This window comes from Ceratotherium simum, chromosome 22 (genome assembly GCF_057802395.1).
Source record: "Ceratotherium simum simum isolate JZ-2026a chromosome 22, ASM5780239v1, whole genome shotgun sequence".
NCBI classification, from domain to species: domain Eukaryota; kingdom Metazoa; phylum Chordata; class Mammalia; order Perissodactyla; family Rhinocerotidae; genus Ceratotherium; species Ceratotherium simum.
The window spans coordinates 39,386,315-39,400,903 of NC_141921.1; the positions used below are offsets into that span (position 1 = coordinate 39,386,315).

A 14,589-nucleotide genomic window follows, 5' to 3' on the forward strand; every position below is an offset into this window, starting at 1 on the left:
AGGCCCACACACTTGGGGTTTGGCAGCCCCAGCCACGGGGGGAAGAAGAGAGTGTTGGCAGAGGAGGACTTTGTTGGGATGCATCAAGCTATATTGTATCATCTGCTCCTGAAACAGCAGCAGTTTGCATTTCTCCCATCGCTTCATCTTCCAAATGGGTCAAAGCAGGAGCTTCTGAGAAGGAGGCTGACCCTCACCAGCACCACAGGTATGTCAGATGCACTCACATGACATATCTAATCCAAACCTCACAGATCCTGCAAGAGGGTCCCATGTTTCCAATGAGGCAGCTGAGGTTCAGAGAGGTAGAGTGACTTGCCTAATATGACACAGCTTCTAAGGGGCAGAACAGGCCTTCCAACATAAATGGGTCTGACTTCAAAGCCCCTTTGCTTGATGCTGCTGGAGATGGCATTCTGAATCTCCTCCTAGTGCTGCAGCAGGCCCCTTTTTGGCAGAGGAAGGGTGGAGAACATGAGCAGGGTCCTGATGGACCTTTTCACTCTTCCTTAGACCTTCGTTCTCCTTGCTTGTGGTCAGAGCTTAGTGCCAGACAGGCCGGGCTCTGGTGAGACAGCCCTGCTCTGTGACCACAGACTCTGCCCTTTGCCCAGCCAGAAAAGCAGAGGAGAAAGTGGATTTCAACTGTTAAGACCTGGGTTCAAGTCCTGGCTCAGTCAGATTTGAGCATTATAGCTTAGACAGGTCATTTACCTTCTGGGCCTGAGTTTCCTAGGTAACAATCCAGGCCCAGATGGCAGGATTGTCGCCAGGGTGAGAAATGGGTGTGGAAGCATTTCGTCACCTCCCAGGATCAGGCGAAGGGGAGGGAGGTTGGGGTGCGGAATCCCGTTGGACTGGCCATCAGAACCCCTGGGTTCTGGTCCCATCGCTACCCCAACTCCCCGTACAGTTCGGACTCCTGTTTATGGTCTGTAGCACTCACTACAACAACACACTGTTTCTGAAGTCTCCTGTTTTATCTTAAAAGTTCATGTGAATTTGCCATTCTGCTCCACGTAGCTGTGCTTGATTTCATATAAAATTAAGGTTTGTCCTGGAGGAGGTCACTGAACAAACACCAGTTTGGCACATGCCAAGGGCTTGCCGGGTGAGCTTGGGCAAGTCAGGTTCTCTGGCCTGGGGCTGCCCAGCTACAAAACAGAGAGAGGGACATAGGCCCAGTGTGTTTCAGCACGTTGCTGTGAGGATTTGAAAGTGACAGAAAACTTCATCAAACAGGCCTAAGCCAAAGGGTCATTGATTGAGCCACAATGGAAAAGTCCAGGAGCAGACTGGCTTCAGGCACAGGTGGATCCAGGGCTCCCATGATGCCCACAGGATGTGCCTTCTCTCCATCTTCTGGCTCTGCCTTCCACTGTGAGGGTCTAGTCTCAGGCTCCATTGAGTGGCCTGCAGCAGCTCTAAGTTCTCCCTTCCACGGGAACAAGACGGCTACAGACTCTCTGGCCCTGGGTTTCTAGACTGGGGCACTACTGACATTTTGGGCAATGATTCTTTGTTATGAGGGCTGCCCTGTGCATTGCAGTATGTTTAGCCGCAATCCTGGCCCCCACCGACTAGATGCCAGGAGCCCCACAACCTTCCTCCTCCAAGTCACAACAGCCAGAAATGTGTCCACATGTTGCCAAATATACCGTGGGGAGCAAACCACCCCTTCTTCCTCTTTCCCTCCATTTTGCCGTTGTAGCTTCACACTCCTCCTCAAACCCTGCAGGGAGGGAGTGACAGCCTTCTGGTGGCTCCTGCAGAAGTCCTGCAACTCTCTGATTGGACCTGCCTCAGGTCACATGCCCATCCCTGAGCCAATTGTTGTGGTGGGGAAGGGATGTAACGTGTGGGTTGGCCAGGCCTGGAGCAGAGGCCCCGCCCCTAGATCAGGGCATGAGGCTCCACCCAGACCACGTGTAGGAGGAGGGGGAGGGGCGGCAGTGAAACAACAATCCAGGCTTCTGGAGAGGGAATGGAGGCTGGAGAGGCAGAGAGCAGGAAGCCGTACAGCCCACTTCCCCCTCTGGGGCTCAGTTCCCCATTTATATGTTGTTGGACAACAAGGCAGTCTGTCAAGTTCTCGGCTGGGCTGGGTCCTCGAGGACTGGGTGGGGCCAGGGAGATGCAGACATGAACTTCTCATGGCGTTTATGACTCATTCAAAAGGATTCCTCTGAGAAGCCATAGAGCTCAGTGGGTAGGGGCTTGGTTTACACCTCGGCTCTTCTGTGTAGTGACTCTGGTTTGCATCCTTGCTACTCAGAGTGGTCTGGACCAGCTGCATCAGCATATCCTGGGGGCTGGTTAGAAATGCAGACTTCCCCACCCAGACCCATGATTCAGCATCTGCCATTTAAGAAGATAGGCAGGTGGGTCTTCTGCAGTTAAAAAATGGGAAAAACCTGGCTAGGGAAAATTTCATCTCTCTTTTCTTCGTTTTCTCCACCTGTCAAATAGAAACAACAATTCCATGTCTCTCTGAAGGTTGTTGTTAGAACTAAACAACAGTTTATTCAATTAAAACACCGAGGATAGTAAATGTGTAATAAAATGTTCATTCTTAAATCCATAGACCTGCAGACCTCAGATTTCAGAACAGCACAGAATTCCTCAAACTTCTCCGTCAAAGTGTCCTAGTAGATCAGGGGTTGGCAAACCTTTTCTGTAAAGGACCAGACAGTAGATATTTTAGGCTGTGGGCCGTGCGGTCTCTGCTGCAATCAGTCGACTCTGCTGCTGCAGTGCGAAAGCAGCCACATGGCCATAGCTGTGTTCCAGTAAAACTTTGCTTACAAAACAGATTTGGTTTGCAGGCTCTCGTCTGCAGTAGAGTAATGGCCTGGGGTCTAGCACGCAGCAGTCACACGACAGCAAAACGTCTCTGAAGTCTCCTTCTGCATCTGGAAAGCTTGGTCTGAATTTTGCAGCTTACTTCAACGCATGGCTGGGTTATTTTGATGTAAATTTTTTTTCTTCCCACACAACGTTCATAGAAAATTGATGCTTTGGGAAGATGCTCTGTGTTTAGTCTCTGCCTTTACATGCCCCCTGGTCCAGCACCATGTGAACCTTTGCAGACACATGCCCACTGATAAGAATGAGCTGTGGAGAACTGGCCCCCAAGGCCTGCTGGGAATGAAGCTCCCTCTCCTAAGGAATCAAAGGGAGAAGGAAAGTTTGCTAATGAGAGTCCAGGGTGTGAGGTCAGGAGTGGAAATGACTCCTCCTATCACAAGCCTCTACTATTTCATTGGCTCCCATTAGGAGGGACGGCATGTGCCCATTTTACAAATGAGGAAACTGAGGCTCTGAGAGTTTAAGTGACTCAGCCCTGTCACCGCCTGTCAGTGGCAGGGTTCAGAGCTCCAGCCCAGTGAATGCCCTCCCTTCTGCCCTGCCATAGTTTATGCTATTAATTTGTGTCTGAGACAAAGTGGGTGTGGTACATTGTCAACGTGGCCCTTCACCCTCTCCCCATATCCATGCCTTTTGCCATGTAACTTTGCAGTAGCCTCCTGGGAGGAGGATGAGAGACATGTGGAGCTGAGCCGCCCCAGCCAGACCCAGACTTGATCAGCCAACCCTTAGCTGACCCCTAGACGTAGGAGTGATTCTGGCCAAAATCAGCAGAGCCACCTAACTGACCCCCAACTGACCCCAGAGGTGTAAGCAACGAATGCTGGTCATTGGAAGCCACTGAGGGTTTGTGGGTGGCTGTTACCCAGCGCTATTAATTACGCCAGCCGTCGCTGATACAGTGGGGGCAAGCCCTTTGTGAACAGCTGTGAGCAATAATTCTCCTCTCAGATTTCTGTCCCTCTGGACTCATTGCCAGCTGTCTCAGGCTCGTCAGCACACCCACAGCCTATACCCTCCCTGGCAGAGCTGCTGGAGGACTTCAGTGTTCGAGGGGGTCCTTAAGATTTGGGGACGAAAGGCAGAATAACGTGGTTGTTGGTCACACAGGCTCTGAGTCAGACTACCTGGGTTTAAGTCCTGGTGCCCATGACTAGCGGTGTGATCTCGGGAGAGTTCTTGTCTCTCTGAGTCTCATTTCATCATCTGTAAGGGGGATAATGATAAGGTTGTCGTGACTGTTAAGTGAGGTCGTGTATGTGAAGCCTTGGACGGTGCCTGGCACACAGGGTACCAAGTGCTCCATACACACCAGCCACAGCGCTGCGTTAGATGCCCAATGGCACTCCAGCGGGTCATTGGCGCGTGGGGCTCTCAGCCCCCAGGGCCAGGGGCTCCCCTGCCGAGGCAGAAGGTGGAGGTGGGAGGCCAGTGCCTCAGTGCCCACTTTCCCTCGCCTCCAACCACTGGTCTGTGACTCTTGGACAATGTCCCCAAATCCTGGCTGTCCCCCCAGCCAGGTCCCAGGGAGTCCTTCCCACCCCTCCCTTCCTCCTCCCCTACACCCCCACAGCATACTCTAGATTTTGCCAGAAGGAAGGGGTGATGGTGGATTTATTTCCTATGGCCGCTTTAACAAATTACCACCAGTGCAGTGGCTTAAAACACAGAAATTTATTCTCTTACAGCTCTGGAGGCCAGAAGTCCACATCAGTCTCTCTGGGCTAAAGCTGGCTGGGTCCTTCTGGAAGCTCCAGGGGAGAAGCCCTTCCCCTGCGTTTTCCAGCTCTAGAGGCCGCCTGCATTCCTTGGCTGTGGCCCCTCCCTCCATCTGCAAAGCCAGCCGTGGGACATCTTCACATGTCCCTCTGACTCTGACCCCTGCTTCCACCGTCATGTCCCTTCTGACTAACCCTCCTGCTCCCTCTCATAAGGACTCTCGTGGTGACATCGGGCCGCCTGGATAATCCAGGACAACCTCCCCCTCCCAAGATGCTTAACTTAGTCCCACCTGCAGAATCCTTTTTGCCTGTAAGGTAACATATTCTCAGGTTCTGGGGATTAGCACGTGGGCGTCTCTGAAGGGCTGTGATTCTGTCTCCCACAGACAGGCATTGACCCTGGACACAACAGTGGATCTTGTCCCTGAAGCTGAAAATTTTACACTCTTGTCAACACACAGAACCATGGCTTATGTTTCACCATTTATGAGCTAATAAAGAGTAGTTTTGATAATTCAATCACATTCCCGAAAGTTTATCTGGATTTGGGACTGCGGGCTGCTGTTCATTCTACACGTGTGCTCTTGCATAATTACTGAAAGATGCTAAATCTCTGAAGTCCCTCTCTCCTCTCCGTTTCTGCCTTGGTCGTGCCCACGTGAATTTTGGCCTAGACCTCTTAAACAGCAGCCTCCTGACTGGCCTCCCGGCCTCCACTCCCGCCCCCTCCAGGTCACCCTCTATACGGCTGTCAGGTGGATGCTTTAGTGTGGACATCTGACCACAGCCATCAGTTCTCTATCTAAAACCCTCTATGGCTCCCTATTGCCCTCAGAATAAAGTCCCAACAACCCCCTACCACGGCTACGAGGCTTCTGTGAAGGGCCTTTGCTCACTCTCCAGCCAGATCGCGTGCCCCTCCCTGCTAGGGTGACCAATCATCCCAGTTTGCCCGGGACTGTCCCAGTGTCAGTGCTGAAACTCCCACGTTCTGGTAAACTACTCCGCACCAGGACCATTGGTCACCTATCCCTGCCCCATGCTTTATGCTCTAGCGACACCAGCTGCCTGCAGATTCTTCCGAGTCAGCTCTGTGACTTTGCTCTGCTCTTCCCTCAGCCGGGGAAGAGACCCCTTATGTTACCCCCCAGGGCATCAGTTAGGAGCGCGCTGAGCTGCAAGTAACTGAAAACCCGACTACAGTGGTTAAACAAATGCAGGCTTATTTTTTTCACATAACAAGACATTCAGAGAATGGTTGCTGGCGTCGGATCTGCAGCCTGATGATGTGGGAGCCCATATCTCTGCAATTCTTGGCCACAAGTTGGCTGCCTCAGCTCCGGGCATCATGTCCATATTCATATTCATTGCAGGGCAGTAGAGCATGGGTTCTAGAGCCAGATTACTAACAGTGGATACCAGCTCCATCACCTCCTAGTTAAATCACCTTGGGAAATCACTAACCCTCTCTAGCCTCGGTTTTCTCATCTGTAAAATGGGGATGATGTTAATAACAACATACCTCATAGGGTTGATTTGGAAGTTAAGTGAGGTAATACACGTAAAACCTATAGAACAGCGCCTGGCACATAGGAAGCACTCAATAAGTGTTCACTTTTGTTTCATTATTATCACTGCAGGGACCCGAGGACAGCAAGTGTTTAGCATTTATAACCTCCAACACACAGACAGGCACAGAGGGAGGAGGCTGGGAACGAAGTTGGCGTCAAGCAACCAGCAGGGCCTTCTGTATTTGGGTACCTTCTATTCAAATTTTTCTTTTTTTTCCTTAGGAAGACTGGCCCTGAGCTAACACCTGTTGCCAATCTTCCTTTATTTTGTATGTGGGACGCTGCCAGAGCATGGTTTGATGAATGGTGTGTAGGTCAGCACCCAGGATCCGAACCTGTGAACCCTGGGGCCGCTGAAGCAGAGCGTGTGAACTTAACCACTGTGCCACCAGGCCACCCCATTCTAGTCAAACATTGAGACTCAGCTTGGGCTGCTCCACATCCAGGAAGCCATCCTGGCCTCCTCCTGCTGACTGACGCTGGTTGAAATGCCCCCTTTCTGTGCTCCTGGTCTGTGCTCCTATCTTCACACTTACACCAGGGAACTCAAGGATCTGCCCATTGGTCCGGCTCCTGGAGAGGGGGTGTCTTGTCTGAACTGTCCCCGGATGCCCAGGACTGAGCTGGTGCCGGGCTGCTTGTAGGCCCTGTTGCTTGTTGAGTAAATAGTCTTTCCTGAGAATCCCTGTGGCATAGTAAAGCGTGGGGGTATGTCACGGTTCCCCCTCCAGGAGCCAAATTCTGATGGGGACACAGGACAACTCGTGGACCAACCATGGGCAGCTCAGCCGAGGGCTCTCCTAGGAGGAGTCCAGAGGCTGGGCGGGGGCCCCTCCCTCCGTAGATCGGCACATTCTCAGGAGCACCAGGGTCAGGGGTCAGGGTCCCCACTTGGACTGTCCCTCACTGCTCACTGGTCATTCTCTTTTTGACCCCACTTGCCCTCAGTCAGCCTCGGGAGGGCTCTCCCTTCCCTGAGCCTCCGTGGCTCCTGCATTACTGGCCGTCTGTTCCCATCAGCTGGCCCAGCCCTTTCCTGTCCTGGGCCTCCGTTTCCCTGCCCGTCTAATACACTGAAAGCTTTCCAGCTCTGACCTGCTGTGACTGTGTGTGGAAACCATTGTTTTCCTCAAACCTGCAGACCCTGGGGGCTGGGCTGGGTCTGCCCTTCCTCCTGGCCCCTCACTGTGCCCAGCACAGGGCTGGCATGAGGTCAGGGCCCATTAAACACTTCCCGACTCCGAGAGCCCAGCTGACAGTAGCCGTGGGGCCTGCCCCGGGCTGGGGGGCCCGCTAGGGAGCCTCTTTCTCAGGGAGCCCGTGGTTCTCCCTGAGCATCCTCCTGTGGCCAGCCTCTCCGGGCTGGGGAGGCTGTCTTTGGGGAGACCCCATCCTCCCCTGCAGCTGGGGGCCTGAGCACCCAGCAGACTCCTATGGAGGCAGGATCAGGAAGAGGGTGACGTGATCAGGGCCACAATGGGTCACAGTTGTGTGATACTGGGGACAAGTATCTGGTGTGTCCTTAACTCATGTCCCCTCAGGCCACCATGTGGCCTCCTGGGAAACCCCTCCACTAGCCCCCAGCAGCTCCCTCTGAGGCCTGACCAGTCTGGCTGAGGTGGCATCTCTCTGCATCCCTAGGGTGGAAAGGGGCAGCCCCTAGAGAGCCCGGGAACCTGCAGAGGAGACGCGAATGAAGAATGCGGGCGGCTTGCGGGGGCGGAAGGTTTATTGTGGTTGCAGGGACTGGTGGCCGTGGCTCCCAAGGATGAATCACAGCTGTAACTTCTGGAAGAGCAGAGAACAGGGTGAGGAACTTGGGGGTGTGTGTGTCCACTTATGGGGCGGCGCAAGGCTCCATCGGGAGACTAGGAACAAGGGGCATGGCAGGTGGCCCTGGACCTTGACAAGTCTCACCTCTGCCCAAGGAGTCTGAGCCCCTTTAGCATTTGAGACCACTGTGCAAATGGGGCTCAGAACACACCCTGCCCCCAGTATGAAGGCCGCAGAGTGAACCTGTGTTCCCCCACCCTCATATACATAGCCGTCCCTGCTGCCCCTCTCCTCTGCTGGGCCCTGCTCTCATGGGGCCACGTGTCACTTCTGGGGGGACGGCCATGGTGCCTGGGATTGGGACATAAATATTTGCTGAAGCCAGTGGATGAATGGATAGAGAAGTTAATACCATTTCCTTCGTCACACGTGACTCAAGGCCTGCGTACAGCAAGCACTCAGTACTTCTTGAATGAGTGAGTGAACGTGTGAATAAGTATATGAATGAACGAGTGAAGGAACCAGCAAATGAATGAACAGGTGAAGGAACCAGCAAATGAATCAGTGAGTGAATGAACGAATGAGTGCAGGGGTGAGTGGGGGAGTGAGTGAAGGCCTGGGTGAGGAATGGGGAGGGGCTGGCGGTGCAGGAAGGAGAGCTGCGGGTGGGCACCCACCTGGTTGATCCAGTCAATGTAGGCGGACACCCGGGTGTAGACAGCGGGCTTCTTACGAATGTTGCAGCCCCGGCTGGAGCCAAAGCTGACGATGCCGTGCACCTTCCAGGAACCATCGTCAGCCGGGCAGTTCAGCGGGCCGCCCGAGTCCCCCTGCACCAGACCAAGCAGACCTCAGCCACCAGGCCTCCCCTGGAGGCAGGCTTGGGAAACAGGGGCGGGTCAGGGTGGGGGATGTGGGTTGGGGTCTCAGCCTCGGTACCCCCTGTTTTGGCTTCAGCCTGTCCATGGTGAGGGAGGCAAAGAGGATGTGGTTTGGGGGTGCCTTGGCCTCATTCTGGGAGGCCCTGGGGTGTCAGACTAGCTCTTGGTTTGCTGTGTGATTTTGGGATGATGATAACCCTCTCTGTGCCTGGGCTTCCCTAACTGCTCAGGTCACCATGTCTAAGACTCTGTGAGCTGCCCGGAGAGATGAGGATGCTGGAGCCCTGGGAAAGTGAGAAAGTGGGGAGTGGGGAGAGGGTCATGTGTTTGAAAACAGGACAGTTCTTGATTATTCTAGATGTTTCTTGGTTCTGTGTGCTACTCCCTAAGTCCTCAGGCTCCCTGGACCGATGGAGCTGATGGCACGAGGAACGTGTGTAGGGACTTCAATGAGGTCTCTTCTATGTTTGTTAGACTCATTTAGTCCACATGGCAACCCTGTGAAGTGCTTACCACATCCCCATTTTATAGACGGGAAAACAGGTTCAGAGAGGTTAAATAGCCTGTCCAAGGTTACATAGCTACTCAGTAGTGGGACTGGGACTCCATCTCAGACACTCATGCTCAACTCCCATGTTCTCGCCACATGCTGGGGGGAAGGTGACAAGTTTCTCCTGAGCCTCCTGGGCCCAGCCAGGGCTCAGTCTCCTCCCCGGGAAAGGTATGCCCATGTGGGTCTCCCCACTTCTCCCTCCTTTGCCCTCCTCACTGCCCCCTCCACTTGGCCACCTGGAGTAGGGACGGGGTGCAGGGCCAGGACACTCACGTTGCAGGATGAGATGACGCCGTTACCCCCGGCGCACACCATGTTGTTCGTCACCAAGAAGCCCCAATAGTCCAGCCGGGAGCACGTGGCGTAAACCACTATAGGCTGCAGGCCCTGCTGCAGCTCGTCGGGAAGGGGGCCGCCGGCTGGGGAGAGAACGGTGGTGACTGGGGAGCCAGCCCAGGTGGCCCCAGGTCTTCAGGGTGTAACAGAGGCCGGATGGGCTGGGACAGGACCCAGGAGAGTTTTGGCTAGACTTCGTGGGAAGCACACAGAGGCCCTTAATCGAGAGGCGAGACTCAGAGCCAATGGTCCCAAACCATTTGGGTCAGGGCCCTTCCGAGGGAGGGGAGGGGGGAGCAGGCAGGAGGAAGAACTAGTCGATACAAAGCCCATTCAGTTGGGTTCTCTTTAGTTTGGATCCTGGGCTTCTAATTGTCAATCGTTTCCTTGTAGGTCTCTGCCTTGGGTTCACGCGTTTAAAGGTCTTTCTCACCCCACGATTGTCCAAGTACTGATCTGCATTGTCTCTGTCTTCCATGGCTTCCTTTATTATCATTTTACCTTTTAGCGCAGCTGGCATTTATGTGGGCCTGTGCTGTACCATCAGATCTCATCCCCGCCCCCACGGGGTTTGTTTAGTTTATTCCATAGTCACTTACATGGCACTTAGTGTCTGTGCCCAGCCCTGTTCCAGCCCCTGACAAATTCTCATCCATCGAATCCTTTCAACACGCCTGATGTGTACTTGTTAAAGTGTCTGTCACTTGGTATGTGCTTAATAAATATTAGCTATTATTATTAGAAAGCAGAAAAAGATCTGAAGACGTTTAGGCAAAAAGGAAAAGTGATGGGCAGATGTCGATGGTGTCCTTGTTGTGGGAGTCGCTTCCTCCAGGAAGGCTCTCCTGATTTCCCAGGGGCTGTACTCACTCGAGAGGCGGCCCCAGCCAGTGACGTAGCAGGGGTAGTTCTGAGACAGCACAGTGCCCTCCTCTGGCAGGCTTGCCACCTTGATGGTGTTGCTCAGTTCCACGGTGTCTGCCAGCTTGATGAGGGCAATGTCATTCCTGGAGTTCAAAGTGGAGGTGGTGAGTGGGCAGGAAGGCCCGGGTCCCCTTAGCCAAGGCTAAGGGGCCCAGGCTGTGAGTTGGGAGTCAGGCCAAGGGTGACCGGGGTCCTCCATGAACATCCTGGGCCGCCAGCTTCTTACTGGCCGACTGAGACGCCGGAGGACCAATGATCCGCCTTCTGACCCCAGGGCCGCCCCTTTAGAACATAACTTCTCCCGCAGTGTCTGCACATCACGAAAGTCTTAACGGAGGGGAGATGAGAGCAGAGGCGTTCTGAACCACTGCAGGTTATGTAGCAACCAGAAATTAAGCTAAAACAAGTTGGAAATTATACTAATGAAAGAGGGACACTTGCGGGTGTAATTTGTGGTATTTTCGTGTTACCGGACGAAAGCTGCAACCCTAGACAGACCTGGTTTGACTCCTAGTTCTGCCAAATTCTGGGCTGTGTGATCTGGGTCATAGTCCTGAACCTCTCTGAGTCTCAGTTCCTTGTCCAGGGCTGTTGTGGAGACTAAATGAGAGATGGCACATAAAGTGCTTATTGCAATGGGGGCATGCAGTAGGCACTCAATAAAGGTGAGTCCTGGCTCAGCCTCTGGCCGAGAGACTTCAGGCAAGACACTGTGGGGGCCTCGGGTCTTTATTCCCTGTGTCCCTTCTGGGACCCTTGGCCAATGAAGGCGATGGGAGGGGCGTCCATCTCCACTTAGCATTTTGCCAGTTTGCATAAAGGAGTCACCTGCTGGCTGCTCAGGGCGAGGATGGGGTCCAGGGACAGGGTGGGGGCAGGGTCTGCAGCTCCGGCTCAGGGACCCCTCTTTCCTCTGTGCTGTCCCCACGGGCCGTGAGACGGTCAGCTGGGCACTCACCGAATCAGATCGGAGTCCCAGTCCTCGTGGACAAAGATGGTGTCCACACTCACGTACAGGGAGCCTTCCTCGTCCTCCACCGCCAGGTTCTGCTTCCCCAGGCCCACGCGGTAGGTCCGGGTTTTGCTGAGCAGAGGAAACGGACTGGGTCAGGGTGGCCTCCTGCCCCTGCCGCCAGCCAGTCGGGTAGAGAGGGAATCAGGCCTTTGGTGACACAGCCCGGAGACCACGGTGGGAATCACGTAGGGGAAGGAGTCTCCATCCCCCTGACTCTTCCCAGTGCTCGGGGTGAGGTCCCTGGTCCTGGAGTCAAGTCCTCTTTGGCTCCGAGGTGGGGAGCTTCGGGCCTCAGTTCCCTCCTCTGTGAGGTGGAGAGAATGTCGAGCTCCCCTCCCAGGGCTGCTGTGAGGATGAGCTAGTCCAGCCACAGCTGCCTCTTCCTGCGTTCCTCTCTGAGTCACCTCCTCTCCCCTCACAATCCGCTCCTGCCTCACGGGCTTCCTCGTTATTTCTCACACATCCCAAGAGGCTCCCTCCTCCAGGACTTTGCACTGGCTGTTCCCTCCACCCACAGCACCCTTCTCCAAATCGACGATTTCTTCCCTCACTTCCTTCAGGTGCTTCTCAAATATCTCCCTTTCAGAGAGAGCTTCCCCCGGCCGCCTCATTCAAAATAGAACCCCTTGTACTTTTTATCCTCTGCCTGCCTCATTTTTCTTCATTGCCACTTGATACATTACATGTTGACTTGTTTAATGGTCTGCTGCTCTGTCTTCCACTAGAATATCAGCTCCCGAGAGCACAGATTCTGTCTTCACTGCTGTGTTCCCTGGCACATAGTAGGTGCACAATGAGTACTTGTTGAATGAAGAAACGAACGACTAGGTTACTGGTTACAAGTAGCCTGTTTGCCCAGGGCCTGGAGTGTGTCGTGGGCGCTCAGTACAAACAGCTCGTGAGGCTCCCGTGCCAGGGCGATGGACGGTGGGCTCTCTGGGCGTCATCTCTACTCACTCGATGCAGTGGGCAGCTGTGAGGACGTGTCTGCTGCTGATCAAGGTGCCACCGCAGGTGTGCCACCACCCGCCAGTATAGCGGTACTGGAGGGAGACCTGGAGGAGGGCGTGGGAGGGCCACGTGTCAGCCCCCAGGGACCCTCACCCCTCCACCCTGTCCACCCCACCTCCCACAGAGCACCCACAGTGCTCTGCTCACCTGCCAGGGCCAGCTGTGGGGCGTGGCGGTCTCTCCTCCCACCACCCGGGCTGATAGGTTGGAGGAGTAGCTGGGGTCCCCACCAGAGTCCTCGCAGGAGGCTGGCGAGACAGGAGAGACAGAGCACAGGTGAGTGGGGCTGGCATCCCCACTGGGGAAGGGGCAGGAGGAAAGAGCACAGACTTTGGGGCTGGGCAGACACGGGGTCAGATTTTCCTGCGTGACTTTGGGGAAGCCATCTAGCTCTCTGGCCTCAGCTTCCCTTTCAGCAAAATGGGAAGAACAGCACGAACCTGGTGGTTTGTCCTGAGAACTAAATTCGACAACGCACATAAGGAGTTTAGCAAAAGGCCTGGTACAGCGGGAATGCTTCCTACGTTGAAGGAAAGAAAAGGGCAGCTGGTATGAGTGTGAGTGCCCGGGTATACCCGTGCCCTTCATTCCTACCCTGCTGTCCCCTTTTAGGCCACAGCATAAGGGGTGTGTGAGCCCTGAACCCAGAGTTCCAGGCTGTCATAGCTGGGAGCCGTGTGGGCGGTCAAATATGTGTGCCCCTCAGTGAGACAGACCCAGACTTGAATTCTGGCTCTAACCAGACTTGTGATCTTGGCAAGATCCTGGGCCTCCCTGAGCATGGTGTCCTCATCTGTAAGGTGGAGATATTAACACACCCTGCCTCTCAAGGTAGTTGTGAGGATCAAATTAGCTCCTGCACGTAAAGGGCTCAACGCAGTGCCTGGCACATAGTAAACACACAATAAGCAGGAGCTGCCATTATTACTGTTGTTGTTGTTGTTAGCTAGAAGGACTCTCAATCAAGCGCTCTCATTTGCTAAAATAGCCAAGGAGATTTAGAGAGGTGAAGCGTCCTGCCAAGAGTGAGTGACATTCAAGCCAATTTCCTTGATTTCTAATCTGGGAGAAGACCACCAAAATGGGGGAGCAAAGAATCCCCAAAGGAGAGATGCTGACACGGGGAGAGATAGGCCCCGATGGTCCCTGGAGTGAGCCTAGGATGAGGCACCTCCTGTGTCCCTGGGCCCACGCTCGGTGGTTTCCACCCTCACATCTATCCTGGGGAGGCAGATCATCAGCTCTATTTTGCAGACACGGAAGCAGAGCCGGCAAGTGGCTCATCTGACACACAGCTGGTCAGCAGTGTCTGAACCCACATGGGACCCCAAAGCTCCTTTCTGGAGCCCTGGAGAGCAGAGGGCCCTGCTCCTCTCCTTGTCCCCGGAGGCCAGCTGGGCTCACAGCCCCCTGACTGCGGCTGGTCCCCGACCCTCAGCTTACCACAGGCCAGGAGCACAGCGAGGGTGGTGATGCCCAACATGTCGTGAGCGCTCAGGACCCAGTGGCTGTCGAGGCGGGCGGGGCGCACTTATAGGCAGGAGAGGGGTGGACCCACCTGGTCCCGGCTGAGCCCCCCCGTGGAGAAACCTGCTCTGACAAGGCCCTTTCCCTGACCTTGGGTGATTACTGTTTAATTGGGGCAGGAAGTGGGGCTGGCTCAGAAGCACGGTTGCCCAAACATCCTGAGACGGAGCAAATCCTGAGGTTGGCAGGTTTGGGGACCCCACGCCCTACTGGGAGCCTTGCTCATTCTTTGTCTTAGGAGTAGAAAGAATAGACATTCTATCTGCTCATGAATAGTGAGGAAGCCGAGACTCAGAGGGTCGGTGACCGTCCAGGGTCACACAGCGGGGCAACCACAGAACGAGGATTTGAAGTCAGTGCCTCTCACACCGGTCTGGGGCTTCACACTGCTGCCACACAGCCGTCCTCC

General features: G+C 54.5%; 1 protein-coding gene across 1 annotated transcript; it reads right to left on the reverse strand.

The window, feature by feature from the left end:
• Positions 1–4,223: 4,223 nt before the first annotated feature.
• Positions 4,224–14,136, reverse strand: LOC147914142 (chymotrypsin-C-like). The gene is made up of 8 exons (XM_087445760.1): positions 14,097–14,136; positions 12,801–12,901; positions 12,600–12,697; positions 11,586–11,711; positions 10,574–10,710; positions 9,641–9,786; positions 8,577–8,763; positions 4,224–4,267 (listed from the first exon to the last, which is right to left on the reverse strand). The coding sequence occupies exons 1-8, from the start codon at positions 14,134–14,136 to the stop codon at positions 4,224–4,226; spliced, it is 879 nt and encodes a 292-aa protein (XP_087301886.1).
• Positions 14,137–14,589: the final 453 nt, after the last annotated feature.

Bases quoted from the DNA above. Each gene is read 5' to 3' on its own strand.
- LOC147914142 (XM_087445760.1), bottom strand. From the start codon at position 14,136: ATGTTGGGCATCACCACCCTCGCTGTGCTCCTGGCCTGTG. The intron at 12,902-14,096 runs GTAAGCTGAGGG...CTGTCTCGCCAG, and splicing joins CGCTGTGCTCCTGGCCTGTG to CCTCCTGCGAGGACTCTGGT. The intron at 11,712-12,599 runs GTGAGTAGAGAT...TCCTCTGCTCAG, and splicing joins ACAGCTGCCCACTGCATCGA to CAAAACCCGGACCTACCGCG.